Here is a 17,616-nt window from a genome sequence, read left to right as displayed (position 1 = left end):
CAGATAATGCTTTACAGCTTTTTAATAGACTTTATTTTTAGAGCAGTTTTAGGCTCAGAGACTCTCATGCGCACCCCGCCCCCACACGTTTTGCCTCCCGCATGTTTACAGAGTTGAAAGTACAAAAATAAGCACTTTTGCATTTTTATCACAAAAACAAATATGAAATAAATATTACAGTTCTCATTATAGTTAGAAAAATAAATCCCAGACTCATGATCCTCTCACTCCAAACCTTGTGTTCTTTTATAAAGATAACAGAAACTACTAGAAAAAAAAAGATGCAAATATCTTTTACCTTTCCCAAACAACACCAGCATTATCACTCCTACTATGACTGCAGCTACTCTAAACCCCTCCTACCATTAATAATTTTAAAAAGATACTAATCTTGCCCTGGCCAGTGTGTGGCTCAGTTGGTTAGAATGTCGACCTGTGTGTGCAACGAAGGGTCTCGGGTTCTATTCCCAGTCAGGGCACATACCTAGGTTGCAGGCTTAATCTCTCTCTCTCTCTCTCTCACTCTCTCTCTCTCTTCCTCCTTCCCTCCCTCCCTCCTTCCTTCCCCCTCCCCTCTTCTCTCCCTAAGCCTTAGATGAGGATTAAAAAAAATGCTAACTTAAACCTAGTAAAATAACTAATATACAAGCCACAGCATGCTTAGAACTCAGAGGATAACCCAAAGCCCTCCTGTCACCCAGGGACCCCACAGGAACTGGCTAAGTCAATTGTGCTCAGGGCTCTGTTGCACTGTGAACTTCTCTGTCTTTCTGTCCTTTGACTCACCCCATGTCACCTAACTAATCTTATTTTTGCCTCAAAGCCAACTTCATTAAACAGTGTTCCTACTCCATACTCACTTTTCTGACCTGCTGACCTTCCTTCACTTCATTATGCACTATAACTAAGCTATCATTCTTTCACTCTAAAAACTACCGCTTACCAAATTTCAAATCACCTGGACTTCTCCCAGCCTCATCTTGCTTGACTTCTCTATAGTTGTGCTATTTAATAGGGTAGGCCACTAGCCACAGGTATAAATGTAAATCTAATTCAAGTCAAATAAAGTTAAATTTTCAGTTCCTCAGTCACACTAGCCATTTTATAAGGGCACAATGGGAACACTTGGTTGATAGCTACTATGTCGAACAATACAGATTATAAAACCCTACCATCATCCCTGTCTAAAACATGAATACTTACAAACTTGTCCCCATATTCCATCTCCCTTCCCCTATATGTTCCATTGCAACACACTCGTCTGGTCCTCCTAATTCATTGACTGCTCCTACCAGTTCTATATAAGTTCCTACTCTTCGATCCAACCCTTTAATGTTGCCATTGTATTGGACTCCTTCCTCACCCTCTCCTGAACTCACAACACATTTTTCATTGCATGCTATCTTCCACACCCATATGCTTCAATCACCATTCTTATATTGATGGCTTCAAAATCCTGCTACCTAGCTCAGTTTCTCATCTGAATTCCAGACTACTTATCAGTCCTTAAATGTATTTTCAACTTCTTAATGAACATTTTTCAAGATAAACAAACAAAAAAACCAAACACAGTATTTTCAAAATCAATATTATCTTCCCCCTACATATTTTGGGGTTTTTTGAATACCGCTATTCTTTCTAAAGGACAGCTCAAATGACACGTCCCCTTTGCCCTTAAACCTTCTTCACTGGCTTCATTATAAAGGACATGCTCATTAACTTAATATCTAAGAACCCTCCGGCATATGGTCCCAGACTACCTATTTCCCATTATGCAATAAATATCTAATAGCATGCCTAGATGTGTCCCTCAGAGCGGTAGGTGCTAGAAATATAGAGTAGAACAGAATATGGTAATTGCTTTTAGTGAGTATAGTGTCTGGTGACAAAGAAAAAGCAAACAAGCCAAAACCTATACAAATTACCAGCAATAAAGACAGACAGACAGACAGTGAATGATTCCTGGAGGAAGGATGTTGGACCCCAGGTTTGCAGCTAACATTTCAAATAGAGGAACCAGCATTGGATGACAAGCAATCCCTTATAAGGGGCACAAAAAGGTGTGAGAACAAACTGCAGGGGGAGAAGCTAGCAATGTAATCAGAAATGGAATTATTGAAAGCAGTTTTACAATAAGTCAAAAAGTGTTTTCTTTTTCCTAAAACAACATTGAGAGGTAGTAAAGTATCGATAATAATAAAAGCATTATATGCTAATTAGACCGGACATCCTTCCAGACAAAGTCAGGGCTGCAAGGGAAGCACAGTCCCGGGTGTCTGCCAGTGGCCGGAGGGAAGCCCGGGTCCCAGGTCCAAAGGGAAGCCAGTGCCAGCAACTGGGGGAAGGAAGGCCTACTCTTGCATGAATTTTGTGCACCGGGCCAGTAGTTTATAAGAAGAAAATAACAATCAAATTTGTAATTTGGAAAACCCAACCAGCAGCAAGTGTGAACTGAAAGAGAAACACAGAGGCAAGAAAATGAGTTTAGGGGCTACGGCAATTATCCAAGTGAACTAAAGGCCTGCATGAATGAAAGGAGAAGATAGGATAATGAGAAGAACATGAAGCAAAATATTTTTACAGAATTCAAAAAGGTGTCTGACTGAATGAAGAAAATGCATGAGGGAACATGTAGAAGATGACCATGGTGTTCTGCTGCATGACAAGCTGCAAAGTGTTATAATTGATGGGAAAGATGAAGATTTAAAATGCAGGGTGAAAGGCATTTTTAGGCACAAGAAAGATTAATTTGGTTTAGGGAATGTTCAGCTTGAGTTACCTATAATAAATTCAAGCCTTACCGGTTTGCTCAGTGGTCAGAACATTGTCCTCGGACTGAAAGGTTGTAAGTTTAATTCTGGTCAAGGGCACATACCTCGGCTGGTCAGGGCGAGTGCAGGAGGCAACCAATCGATGTGTCCCTCTCACATGGATGTTTCTCTCTCTGTGTGTCTCCCCCTCCCTTCTACTCATTCTAAAATCAAAGGGAAAAAATGTCCTCAGGTGAGGACTAACAACAAAAAGAAATTCAAATTTTATGTATGGCTCCTTATTATCCCATCTTGTTGCCTCATACGTATCCATTAGGACTCACATTAGCTACCACTTCCTTCAGTAAGTCTTCCCTCCACACCCAAGTTTAGGTGAGGAATGCTTTCTACAGGTTTATACACCACAAAGGGTTTTCTACCCTAGTAATCATCAGGATGTAATATAAAAATATCAAAATGTAGTAACACTCACTAACCTAGAAGTTCACTAATAGTGAAAAATCTTTTTTATTTTACTCATCACCTTTCCAAAGCTTTAATTCATAATTAAACTCAATGTATCTTTGTTGAATGAACTAAGGAGCTAATTCCTGTCCAATCTTCCTTTACATGTTAAATAAATGTCACTATCTATCAAATAATAAAGCCCCCAATCTCCCAGCATCAAAAACTTTAAGAAGTCATTTTCTCTATTCTCCTTTTGATAACTGCTCAATGTGTACTGCTACTTAAAAAGAAATAAAAAAATTAAATTCTCATGAGTAAGAATAAAACATTCTTTTTCACAATATAAATATGTACACTATCATATTTTATAGGCCTTAGAATGAGATTCAAAAGAATAAAGAATTGTGTAGGGGAACAAAGATAAAACTATCAAAACAATTAGTCATAATTAGTACACATAAACAGAATTTAATAAATTAACTTGGCCATATTGAAAGTATCATTATTATTACCAAAGAGAAAAATATCTAGATCCTCCCTTAGAAGAGGATCAGACAAAATATAAACTTTGCTTTAACATCTTTATAATACCTACAGTCAAATCACAGTAGCCTAGGGGATAAAATGAGTCTACATTAAAGACGTACTTTATAAAAACTGATATGATACCCATCCAAAAAGAGTTACCAGAGCAATATTACGCTTACAATATTACACGCAAAAAATGTCAAGAAACACAGTTAAGGTTGAGGCTCTGCTTAATTTCAGTCCCTAGGGTAAATGTATTAGTGCATCTGTACAAGAAGGTTGATAATTCAATATTCTCTGTGTACTTTCTGACATTTCTGGTCTTCATTTTTCAAATTTATGCACCAAATAAAGAATGTGTCTAGCAACTAGGATAGCTTCCTGCCTAAAGCAAAGTATTTACATGTGTCCTTATAAAGCTATCAGAAAGAAGTTCTTGCTGATATATACAAAATGGTATGGCAGTAGAAATCTTTTATGGAGCAAACAATATATTCTGAATATACCTAAAACACATAACTTTTGACTAAAAGGAAACAACTAACCTTGAACAAGGTCTTTCTTCTACTTACATTTAAAGCTTACAATTTTAAAACAATGTACTGAGGAAGTTATCATGTTTAACACCACTCATATAAGCTATATACCTAAAAATCATTATAAAAGCAAATTTATACTATCTGGGATACATCCAAATTAAGTACCTGAAAGTTTCCTACTATTTTTCCCATGAAGAGTAAAAATTCTAACTGAGCTTAGAATATAAAGTAGATGGGGTGAGGGGTTACTCGGTAATACAGACATCTGTCAGGTATAACACTTAATTTAAAAGATCCATATTTAAATGATCACCATTGTGAATATCTTATTCACAGCTGTAATCCTAGCCTGTAACCAAAAGTCTGAGATATAATACCCTCTCAGTAAATGTTTGGTAAGCCTTAGAACAGCTTAGGAAATTTACAAAGTTTTTCATAAGTTACTGTTAACTTATGAAAAAGTGCCTACCATTTGCAGTTACCTTTTATCTTACAAGTTTATAAAAATGAGCAGTTTCTTCTCAAAATTTATTTAAGACCAAATACAATAAAAATGTAGGTTATGCAGCACGGTGCCTAACACACAGTAAGTGTTCACGCTCATCAAGGTGGTTGTAGTATAATTATTATTATTTATCCTATGTAAGAAACCAGTCCTATGAATTCAAATCAGAGTGAATACCTAAAATGTGAAGACAACAACCCCCCTCCAAAAACAAAAAAAGAGAGAGCAAGAGAGAGAAAGTGTAATGGGTACTTACTAAGCAGAGATAAAAACACCATCTTAAAGAAAAGTGAGGAATGAATGGCTAGATAGTTAGTGATACTACTAGGCTGAAATAAATGAAATTGGCAATATCTGATATATTTAACCTATGAAAATGATAATTTTATATGATTCAACCTGATCTAAAATGAAGTAGCTTTAATCAAAACAGCAAGCAGCCCTAGCTGGTTTTGCTCAGTGAATAGAGTGGCGGCCTATGGTCTGAAGGGTCCTGGGTTGGATTCCAGTCAAGGGCATATGCCCAAGTTGCGGCTCAGTCCCCAGTAGGGGGCGTACAAGAGGCAGACAATCAATAATTCTCTCTCATTGATGTTTCTATCTCTCTCTCCCTCTCCCTTCCTCTCTGAAATCAACTATATATATATCTATCTATATATATATATATATATATATATATATTTTTTTTTTTTTTAAAGAAGAAAGTGGCAACAACAAAGACTCTAAGGCAGAGCATACCTTCAGAGGTTCCCCAAATAATAAAAGTCACTTACTTTCTTGTAAAATTCTGATGCTTTCTCTTCAGACTCTTCTACTTTCATTTGATCTATGCAAATATCTAAAATTCCAAAGACAAGAAATTTTAAACTGCAGTGCTTCTCAAATTCATTATGACTTTAAAAGTTTAGAAAGAAATAAAAAAGCATCAGAAAGATTTAGAACAGTGCCAGTAATAAAATAAGCAAAATAGAGAAACAGATTACAATGTTGGAATGAAGAAGAATTTTCTAAGCATAATAACAAGGCCATAAAACATAAAGGGAAAGACAAACCCTACCACAATTTTAAACTATTAGGCAAAAGGAGAAGGAAGTTCAACTGTAACATATAATACTCAAAGGTTTCTATCATTAGTCCATAAATATTTTGAAGGGAGATGATATCCAACACAAGATAGGAAAATGGGCCATAGTAATGAACAGAAAGTTAAGAATAACAAAACTAAAAATTGCTAAAACAAATGAATAAATATTTTACTTTCCCTAATGATATGAAAATATAAAATTTTTAATAATAGCAAAATTTAAATAATCCATAATGCCAAACTTGGAGGTGGAACAGAGAAACCAACTTGCCAACATAATAAAAGTATAAATAAGAAACTTCACAGTATAAGCAAATCTATTTCTAGGATTTTGTCTTTAGGAAGGAATAGTGATTAAAATAGTTTACATTAGGCTCTGAATGCTGTGGCTCCATTGAATGAAGCATCCTCCCATGCACCCACAGGTTATTGGTTCGATTTCTGGTCAGGGCACATGCCCAGGTTGTGAGTTCGATCCTTAGTGGGGGCACATACAGGAGGCAACTGATGGATCAATCGATCTTTCTTTCATATCTCGGTTTCTCTATCTATCTGTCTATCTTTCTCAGATCATCAAAACATCTTCAAGTTTCCCCCGCCCCCCGCCAAAAAAAGTATATATAGGGTGTCCCAAAAAAATTGTATACACACTTTAACAGCTGATAGCTACCATTGCCTTTATAATTATTCAAAGTGTGTGCATGGATTTCTCATAATGTATTTTATCCCTACTTTTATTTTTTAATGAAAATAATACATGAACATGGCTTTCAAAAACATTGCAGAGGATCTTCTAATGAAAAGTAATAGTGAACCAAATCAACTGCATTGAAAAGTAAACCCCACTCCCTAAATGGGATCTCTTTTAGCCCTTTCTGTTTTAGATTATTCTGGTGCTTAATTTCTAACTCTAAATAAAATGCTCATACTATTACTTCTTGACATATCTATTTACGACATTATAGATAACTTCCTGCTATAAAAGAAGGAAACTATGATCGCTATCTAATCCCAATTTTGGTCATTTTACTTTCTAAATTGCTTGGTTCCATAGTACTAAATAAATACTTAAACTTCTGATTCCTGTTACAGAATGTCTCTTGATTTTCACTATAATACATGAAGTTATCTGTGCCCCATACTTTCCAATATCTGTCTCCCAAACTGTCCAACCTTGTATCTTCTCTCATCTACTCATATCCACACCATCTGTATTTGTATCATTTAGTGCATATAAACTTATTCTAAACATTTAATATCAATAAATAAAAAAACATTAACTATGTAAATATGTTCCACTTATATAGCCAAATTGTGTTCAAATATTATATTTCCTTCCTATGTCCTCTATTCAGCAAGTGCTAAAAGACAAAAACATTAACTCAAGAAAAAAAAATGCTCCTAATGTCCAGGAATAAACTTTCTTTTCAGATACTATCCGAAAATCATTCCACATTTTGAAATTTTACTTGAAAGCTTGAATTTTATCATTAGTAACAAATTTTATCATTCATTTTCCTTAAAGATATAAACACTTCAGCAGCAAGTGTGTGCTGCTCTAGCCGATTTGGCACAGTGGATAGAGCATTGGCCCACAGACTGAAGGGTCCCAGGTTCGATTACACACAACATAGTGAAAAAAGATAAATAATGTCTTAGTATTATTATGAAAATAGTTTTAACTGTTAGAACCCCTAAAAAGGATATCAAGGGCCTCCGTATTCTACAGGCCTGACTATGAGAACAAATAGTCTAGAGCTAATCCAGAGGGTAAGAGACAATAAGATATTTCCATTTAAATAACAGAGGGGTACTCACCAACAAATTGACTTAAATCTAAATCTAGTCTTTTTCGGTATGTGAAGTCTGGATCCATCCCATCTCTATGTAATACAATCTGAGATACACACTCATCAATTAGTTTGAAGTACTGTTGCCTAAATCAAGAAAAAGAGTGTATATTGAATTCACTAGTGTAATTTTACATTAAAACAAAATATCTTGATAAGTTTGACTTCAAGTTTAATAATTTACTTTGTATAGTTTCAATAGATGACATAACAGATTTAACATGGGAGTGTCATTAAATAAAATTACCCTATCACTTTCCTCCTAATGATTTTAAGACACTCCATTTTTATAACTTTTTCGCAAAAATAGTGTGCTTTAAAGATGATTTTCTTATATAAATAAGAATCTTGACTTAGTAGGCAGTAAAAGAGAAAATAGTAAGATAACCTGAGATATGTGCTCAAAAGCAGTCCTCAATAAAGATTATCAACCAACCACTCTACCATACTGAAATAGCTACCATTGGTTTGTTTTATTAACATAAATAAAATAAAACAAATTTCAAAAATTTCTCTGGAAAGTTCTTCAAACCATAGAATGTATACGGAACCAAATTAAAAACTGATATTATAAATTATATACAATATCAAATAAATAATTTTACTCAAAAAAAGCTAGAAAAATTTAGTATAACAATTTTGTCCAAAAAATTAACTGAAATGCCCCAAAAGGTTCATGTTTCATTCCAGTTCAGTCCACTTATGTGTGTAATAAGCTAAAGAACATTCCTTCAAACTCAAGCCAACACATGTGAAAGAAACAGCTAGAATATTTTATAAACAAAACCAAACTAAAGTGATAGGGTGGGCAATATATTCTAATAAGTTACAGTCAGTCATCCCCAGCTACTCTCTACCCCCATAACTAATTTTTTTCCCTCAATGACTTTCTGCACATATTTCCTCTCCAAACTTTCTTTACCATCTATGTGATGGCCTCTCTAGCCACTCAGGCTTTCCTTCCCTGTAAACTGCCCTTACCCAACTTATCCTACACCTCATAAACCATCCATTACATGCAATACATTTTTTTAAAAATTAAGTACTTGAGTTCTGGCTAGGAAAGAATTCAGAGCCAAGACTCCAACTATAAGAGAACATTTGTTCGGTAAAATCACAGAGGTAAAGGAAGGGCCCCTAAAGCTTGGGAGGGAGGAAGGTAATGGTAACATGCCTGGGGGTAGAGGGGAAGCCCAGGTATGCTCTGTGAAGGAGAATACCTGCAATAAGATTTACTACAGCTTAACATTAGCAAAAAGACTATTGCTCATTAATTGTCAAAGTAAAAATGTTCAGGACACTACTACTGGATACAAATCAAAGCAAGAAAGTATTATCAACTGCTTTCAAAAAATAATCTCTCGCTCTCTAATATTTTAGCCATAATCACATTTACACTTAAGATACATAAATTGCACACATATTTGTATCTATCACATTTGAAGATTTGGATGATGCACTTCCATTCCTTTTTACTCATTCAATGCTATCCTAATGCTGTTTCAATAATGAAAATATTTTAATTAAAACCATAATCTACTTATGTCATTGAAAGAAAAAATCATTTCAGTAAATATTTTCCCTCCTCCACATGCCCAATCATGAGCTCGTTTATGATATTGCTAAAATTTTGTGTAAAAACTCTTTCAGCAAGGCTATATTAGCAGAGAATAATGTACATCTGATTTCCAGAAATGTAAATTGAGAAAATAATCTCTATGACTGATATCAGTAAGTTAGTGTATGTCAGAGGAATATGGAAAAATCTTAATTAAGAGATTAACACAATTTCATTATATACTGATAAAAAGCCCTATTAGAATATACTTTAAAATCATATTCACTTTCTCTGTAATATTTTTACAGAATATCAGAAATTATCTCCTACGCACAACTAGCATAGTATTCTGCACATGGAAAGCCACTAATTTTTGTTGCAGAACTGAATTTGATCTCCTCCTCCATTTTCCAATTACCTTACTGAGTTTGATTTTTCTTGGTTGGCAGGGGCATCCTTTGTATACCTTCTCCAATCAAAATCCCTTACAATAAAATGTCCTTACGTTCTAAATGTGAAAGTGAAGAAATATTCTAATTTTCTTACCTACTAACTAGTGTCCCAGTGCAGAGATTCATGCATATTGAAAGAAAATTAATTAGAATTTTTTAATATCACTATTTGCCCTTTTTCTATAATAAAAGTGTCAACCAAATTCACGATCGACATTGACAGATCGAAACACAAGCATGTGACTGGCGCCAACATCTAATGTCACGCACAGAGCAGGGCCGATAGGGGAGTTGGGGCACCGCCCTCTATCACCCACAGAGCAGGGCGGATCAGGGGGTTGGGGCGCTGCCACTGTCACACTCAGGGCAGGGCCGATGGGGGGGGGGGGGGGGGGGTTGGGGGTGCCACACCCTGTCACGCACAGAGCAGGGCAGATCAGGGGGTTGGGGCGCCGCCCTCTACCACCCACAGAGCAGGGCCGATCGGGGGTTTGGGGGGCCGCCACTGTCACACTCAGGGCAGGGCCGATTGGGAAGGTTATGGCTCTACCCCATCACACACAGAGCAGGGCCCGTGGGGGGGTGGGGGTGGGGGGGGGGGGGGAGTTGGGGCGCCACACCCTGTCACACACAGAGCAAGGCTGATCAGGGGGTTGGGGCGCCACACTCTGTCACACACAGAGCCGCAGGGCGATCAGTGGGTTGGGGAGCTCCTCCCTATCAGGCACAGAGCAGGGCTGATCAGGGGGTTGGGGTGCCTTCCCCTGTCACGAACAGAGCAGGGTGGATAGGGAGGTTGTGGTCCTGCCCCCCTGTCACACACAGAGCCCCAGGGCAATCAGGGGGTTTGGTCGCTGCCCCGTCACACTGATCCCGGTGCCTGGAGGCCTCGCTACTCCGCTGATCCTGGTGCTGGGAGGCATATTACCCTTTTACTATATAGGATAGAGGCCTGGTGCACAGGTGGGGGCCGGCTGGTTTGCCCTGAAGGGTGTCCTGGATCAGGGTGAGGGTCCCGTTTGAGTGCCTGGCCAGCCTGGATGAGGAGATGGTGGCTGTTTGCAGCTGGTCTCACCCCCTTCAGGGTGGGGGTCCCCACTGGGGTGCCTGGGCAGTCTGGGTGAGGGGCTGAGGGCCGTTTTCAGGCGGGCAGGTGACTGAAGCTCCCAACCTGTCCTTTTTTCCTTTCTTTTTTTTATTCTGGGCCAGCTTTAGCTCTGAGGCTTGGCTCCAGCTATGAGGCCTCCGCTGCTGAAAGCAGGTTTCTGTCCTTTGTTTACCTTCTGTATTTGAAACAATGTTGCAGTCCGGCTGGCTGAAGCCTGGCTAACTAAAGCAGGTTTCTGGGGGTTTGTTTAGCTTCTATATTTGTTACAATGTTTCTTAGAGAGCAGCTGAGAGGCCGGCAAGGCAGGCGGGGAACCTGGCTTCCTCCGTCACTGAAGCAAGCAAGCCTCCCTGTTCGCATCAGCTGGCTGGCTGCCGGCCACCATCTTGGTTGGCAGTTAATTTGCATATCTCAGTGATTAGCCAATGGGAAGGGTAGCGGCCTTACGTCTAATTACCATGTTTCTCTTTTATTAGATAAGGATGACCAGTGCGTGTCATGGCAGCTCCTGCATTGAGTGTCTGCCCCCTGGTGGTCAGTGCATGTCATAGCTACCAATCTGACAGATGGACACTTACCCTTATATATATTCTTTTAAATGAGATTACTTTGCATTCTGAAATCCATTTATTTGGCACCAACTCTATTTATTAAAAAACTAAATGAATTGTTTATTTCAATTAAACTATTTCATAAAAATAGTTTAAAATAATCAATAAACAAAATATGTTCAGATAATGGAAGACTTCTGAAAGGTAAAATCTAAGTCCATCTGAGATAGTGATACCAAAACGAAGGTAATACCAACAAGATTCACAGAATTGTACACCAAAAAGAGTCAATTTTACTGTATGTAAATAAAAAAATGAATGTATGACAAAAATTCTATATAAATGGACATAATTCTAACTTAATCTACACTAATAAAAGAGAAACATGGTAATTAGCGTACGACCGCTACCCTTCCCATTGGCTAATCAGCATATCCTTATGCAAATCAACTGCCAAGTAAGATGGCGGTTAACCGCCAACAAAGATGGCGGCTAATTTGCATACGGGAGGCAAAAGGGGAAGGACTGACGAATGGTGATCGGCAACCCAGGCGGCAGGTAAGAGCTAGGGGGTGGGCAAAGGCCGCCTTCCCCCACCCCCCAGCCGGTGATCGCTATTGGAAAACCAGGCTGCAACCCCGGACCCCTCTGGGGCCGGGGTTGCCGGCTGGCCTGCACCCAGGATCGCCATGGCATCGGAGGGCGGGAGGGCCCGGGCACAAGCCAGGCAGCAACCCCGGCCCCCACTGTGCGGTCCGGGGTTGCCGCCTGGCCTGCGAGGAGCGATGCCATGGTGATTGGAGGGTGGGAGGGCCCGGGCACAGGCCAGGCGGCAACCCTAGACCCACTGGGGCCGGGGTTGCTGGCTGGCCTGCAAGGAGCGATGCCATGGCGATCAGAGGGCGGGAAGGCCCGGGCGCAGGCCAGGCGGCAACCCCAGACCCCACTGGGGCCGGGGTTGCCGGCTGGCCTGCACTGATCCCCATGGTGATCGGAGGGTGGGAGGGCCCAGGAGCACACCCGACTGTGTGGTCTGAGTTTGCTGCTGCCTATAAACAGAGAAAAAGTTGTAAAATGAAGTACTAATCTCTAGGGTTTAGGTCAGACCCAGGAGTAGTGCCAGTCAGCCAGAAGCTGGCTCATGGCTGGCCAGTGCAGAGGTGGTGGCAGGAGCCTCTCCCACCTCCATGGCAGCACTAAGAATGTCTAACTAACAGTTAAAGCCCGATCCCTTGGTGGCCTAAGCCTTTAGTCGGACAGCCCCCGAGGGTTCCCTGGCTACCAGAAGGATGTCTGACTGCAAACTTAAGCCTGATCCCCCAGGGAGTGGGCCTAAGTCGACAGGTGGACATCCCCCAAGGGGTCCTGGACTGCAAATGGGCACAGGCCGGGCTGAGGGACGCACCACCCCCTCCCACCTAGGGCACAAATTTTGTGCACCGGGCCTCTAGTCTTGTCATAAATGCATAACCTCTTTATAAGAACAAAAATAACACACCGAGAAGACAGGGCCTAAATGAGACATTTCTAGCAAATCCTTCAAGACTTAATTTCTAGCAAATCCTTCAAGACTCACAGTATTTGAGAATGTAATTTCAACAAAGCTATAATTGATGGCAACATAAATAGTTTTACATTGGAAGATCTCAACTTCCCTCATAAAATCGTAATAAAAGCAAAAAGAGGAGATTGAGAACATTTATTGAGCATACACCGGGTGCCAGGTATTTGGCTAGGAGTTTTACCCATGTTACTGTATTGCATTTTCATAGCAACCCAGGCAGATTAGGTGCTAATGTCCACATATAGTTACATATAAGTAAGGTATAAACAGGATAAACAATGTGTTAATGAGGTTAAGATAGTTAGGACATAAATGATTAAAAGTCATTTGTCTTGCTTTTCTAATACATTAGCAACATGAATTAAACCTATAGTATTAAGGCACTGTCTACCTACTTAATAAAAGCATCATTTAAGTGCTCTTCATGTAACTTATAAAAAGAAACTCATCAACATTTCTACCGCCTAAACACTAACCAGAAAATATTATCCATCACATGATAAACTAGTAATTTGTTGCTAGTTTGCATTTTTATTCAGATGAAAAGCTGTAAACAAGTCTTCACTGGAGCTTAAAAAAATAATAGTAATATCATTTTACCATCATCCATCTAAGTACGTGCCCAGAGGAAACACCACATTCTATAAATGAGTATTATGATAAAAAAAAAACAACAAAAAACGTAAAATTATTTGCTTGCCCAAATCAAACATTGGGTGAATTTCACAATTAACAGAATTTTATCAGTAAAATAAAACATCAGAATATAGCTTCCTCTTACCTTATAAAACAATCATTGCGAATGAGTAAAAGATGCTGAAGAATAGAAATAAAATATTTCTCTGCTCTAGTTTCCTTAACTGTGTTCCACACCATGTTGTAAACATCATATGCTTCAGTAAACTGATTAAGGAATATGTGGATTTATTTATCCTCTACACTGAACTGAAATAATATGACAGAATCTGCTCTGTAGGACGTCTAAAGATTATTGTGTATCTCACCCTAAAATAGGCATCATTCATACCAACATGTAATCAAACAGGGTTAGTTAGAATTGAGAGTAGAGGGAATTGTGTGTAAATGACAACCCAACACTTCTTGGCTTCTCCTCTACAATTCAACCAATCTCCCTCTCTAGAGCCAAGATGCTTCTGGAAGCCAGTATAACAGGCAGCTGGCTGTGATGACAGTATTGGGTCCGGGAGAAGCCCCAGTGATGGACAGGAACCTGGCAGATCTCTGAGACAACAAAACATCTGCAGACCCACAGAGTTCACAAGGGCCCATATGAGTATATACCCAGGATGTAGGGCAGGAGCTAACCAGCAGGCTATGGTCCCCTAATTCCTACTGCTGGAAACATCAGAGGAGGGGAGGTACCAAACATAAAAAGAAGAACCAACAGATTATACACAAAAACATAAGACACTAGTCTAACAGAATTCACTTGTATATTGTAACATCCATTTACTTATGTGTGTACTCATAAAAATCACACATTAAGTAAAATATAATAAAAGTTTATACAATTATCCTTCTCATTCACAAAGGTTTGAATTTATATTGTTTACCAGTATTAAGAAGTTTACTATTTTATGGGATAAAGGTTGGTTGGTTAGGGTTTAGCAGTAATTTTACATATCTGAATAGATTTTAGAATAAAAGGATATTCAAGTTCAGCCTTAATATCTTGCAGACGATAAGAGAACTCAATCAAGTCTTCTTCCTTATGCTCATCAAAAACTTTAAGTTGGATATCCAGGCCATCATTCTTAATGCATTTTAAATTCTAGAGATAACAAATAGAAACTATGATAAACTTTTCATCCATAATGCAAAAAATTAAATAAAAACATAAACAATAAACCAATCACTCAATTTGATTTACAACATTCAAACATTTAAAGTGTTACTCAAAAATCTTATCATCTAGTTTTAAAAAATAAATTTTAATATTCAAGCCTTTTTTTCCCTCAGAGAAATTATTCTTGAAGGTAATTTACCTACATTTCCCCCTACTCAAGTACTCCTCTAATGTAAATATTAATAAGGAGACTGCACAGCACTTACTGGCAATATCTCTTTCAATCCACAACGCATAAATTCATTTCTGATGTGAAGCCGGAAGTCCAGATCATCAGGAGATGTAATAAGGGCATTGATGAGCTGCATACATGCTACCTGCAATATATTACACAGACAGAGTTAGACTTGTATTCCAACATTTAAAAAAAGAGTAACAGAACTAAAACATCAAGGTTTTGTTCCAAGTACTATCAAATATATTATTTCACAGGAGAATCTATAAAAGCAATAATGCTTATGTAAAATACTTTAGTCAACTATAGATTATATAAGAATTATAGTTTCAGTGGAGTTCTTAGTTTTTCAGGTAGTAAGAGATCCTTGTGGGAGAGCAGAGGTGGGGAAACATTAGGCATTGGCACTATTCCACAGAAAGCTTTACTCTAACCAAAGTTAATGTCTTGTCCAAAAAATGTCACTTCATACACATATAACATAAACTGTACACATCATTGTTGAAAAACTATAAATCTCAAATAAATGGCTAACACATAAAATAGGATAATAAAATCATTTTCCATCATCAAGAGAGATCTTAAGTCCCAAAGACTTCAAAGTCAATAAGTGTCCTGAATCTGCTTGATGGGGTTGTTATCATCAAAAATATATTAGGAACACCACACAATTAATTACTAAAAGCTAATTTACCAGGCAATGGTTCTTACCCTTTGGCAAAAATTCAAAATTACTGTCACAACAAAAGCATAAAGAAATAATATAACTAACATTATTTTTTAGTATATACTTAAATGATAAAAAATAAAATTTCACTTCATGTTTAACATTCCAACTTTCAACCTCTCCATTTTTTTAAATCCTGGCCTGAAATATATGGTTTATCATCTAAAATCCATATAATGGAAGCAAGAGAGATTGTCTCTAGAGAAGCAAAAGTATTCTTTGCTGTTATTTTTTCTAAGTCTACATTCAACCAAAGTCTAGCAAGAATGACAGGCCTACTGATCAATGTTTAACTTCATGCTGTTCCCTAAATTGTCCTTTCTTTTTCCCTTAAGGCAAGGTTTATATGAATTTAAAATGCCATTTTTAGATTAAGACACCAATGGGGGGGGGGGGGGGGGGGTCTCAGTACCTGCTGGTTGAAATATATAGTAATTGTCATATTTTATATCTAACTGTTAAAATCTGACCAGTATCCTTCTACTGTCAAAACTTAAGACTGTTTAATGTAGGGTGGAAAATGTGCCAGAAGAGAGTAAAAAGGAAAATATATTTTTTTTTTAAAGAAAAAACTTTAAAAAGAGTCAATCTTTCCAGTACATGGTCGCTGAACTGTAATCAGTTCATGCCAAAAAGTCAAGTTTAAAATGCTTTCTTTCCACTTCCTTGGCAGTCATTACCTGGTATCCACAATGTTTTTCTTGGCAATACTGTATAAATTTAAAAGATCACAAAGAGCATATAAATAATGTTTCTGTACATTCAGAGAAATGAAATCAGTGTTAGTCAATAAGTCTCTGAAAAAGATGAAAATTGGCCACTCAAACAAAGCCCCAAAAATAAGTAACAAAAATTAGCAGCAAATATCACCTAAATGGAATTTAGATGTGTGTAGAGAAATAATAGCATGAAATTAAGGAGAAAGAAGAGAAAAGGATAATAGAAAATAATTCTAGGAAACATTCTAAAAGGCAATTCACCATAAAAGGAAAAATAGGAAATTGATTTAATTTGAAATGATGAATTCAGTTCTATAAAATTCCCTTTTCCTAATTCAAATAATTTGCCATCATGATCTACAACCACTTTGGTTAATCATATTACTTATAAGAATTACGCTAACATGTCTATCTATATATATAAAAGCCAAGAGACTAACTAGAATGACAGAATGACAGGGATGACCAGAATGACCAGTCACTATAATGTGCACTGTGGTGACTAACCGGCCTGAATGGGGCCCTGAATGCTCCCCCCCGCCCACAGTCTCCCGTGGCCCTTTCCCACAGTCAACCCCGCCCCCAATCGGCCCCCTCTATCGGGGGCAGGGCTAGCTGACCTCCTGAGGGCCCACCCCAGGCAGGCCCAGCCCCGATCAGACCCCAATCGGGGGTGGGGCTGGTGGCCAACCTCCCGCCAGCCTGGCTCCGATCGGCCCCCATCAGGGCAGGCCAGCTGGGCCCCACCCATGCACGAATTTCTGCATGGGCCTCTACTAAATATATAAACAAAATATATTATTTCCTTACAGATATAAGAAACTCTATAATCAAGCTAAAGACCAAGGAGTTCCTTCTTTTTTCTTTTTTCTTTATTGATTAAGGTAAACACATGGCCCCCCACCTCCACACTCATGCCGACACCCCCCTGGTGTCTGTGTCCATTGGTTAGGCTTATATGCATGCATACAAGTCCTTTGGTTGATTTCTCCCCCTTACTCCCACCCTCCCCTACCTTCCCTCTGAGGTTTGATGGTCTGATCGATGCTTCACTGTCTCTGGATCTGTTTTTGTTCATCAGTTTATGTTGTTCATTATATTCCACAAATGAGTGAGATCATGTGATATTTATCTTTCTCTGACTTATTTTGCTTAGCATAATGCTCTCCAG

General features: G+C 38.3%; 1 protein-coding gene across 1 annotated transcript in view; it reads right to left on the bottom strand.

Moving 5' to 3' along the window:
* The window catches only part of DIAPH3 (diaphanous related formin 3), a 531,965-nt gene that overhangs the window by 341,189 nt on the left and 173,160 nt on the right, over positions 1-17,616 (bottom strand). The window contains exons 10-14 of the mRNA XM_070408978.1: positions 15,031-15,141; positions 14,631-14,749; positions 13,739-13,855; positions 7,693-7,811; positions 5,564-5,628 (exon numbers count right to left, since the gene is read on the bottom strand). Coding sequence (XP_070265079.1) covers positions 5,564-5,628; positions 7,693-7,811; positions 13,739-13,855; positions 14,631-14,749; positions 15,031-15,141 — 531 coding nt within the window. The remainder of the gene's footprint in view (positions 1-5,563; positions 5,629-7,692; positions 7,812-13,738; positions 13,856-14,630; positions 14,750-15,030; positions 15,142-17,616) is intronic.

This window comes from Myotis yumanensis, unplaced genomic scaffold (genome assembly GCF_028538775.1).
Source record: "Myotis yumanensis isolate MYYU_CA2020_CCGP unplaced genomic scaffold, mMyoYum1.0.hap1 SCAF_3, whole genome shotgun sequence".
NCBI classification, from domain to species: domain Eukaryota; kingdom Metazoa; phylum Chordata; class Mammalia; order Chiroptera; family Vespertilionidae; genus Myotis; species Myotis yumanensis.
Note: the sequence above shows the minus strand (reverse complement) of the source record. Positions and strands in the feature narration are given on the sequence as shown.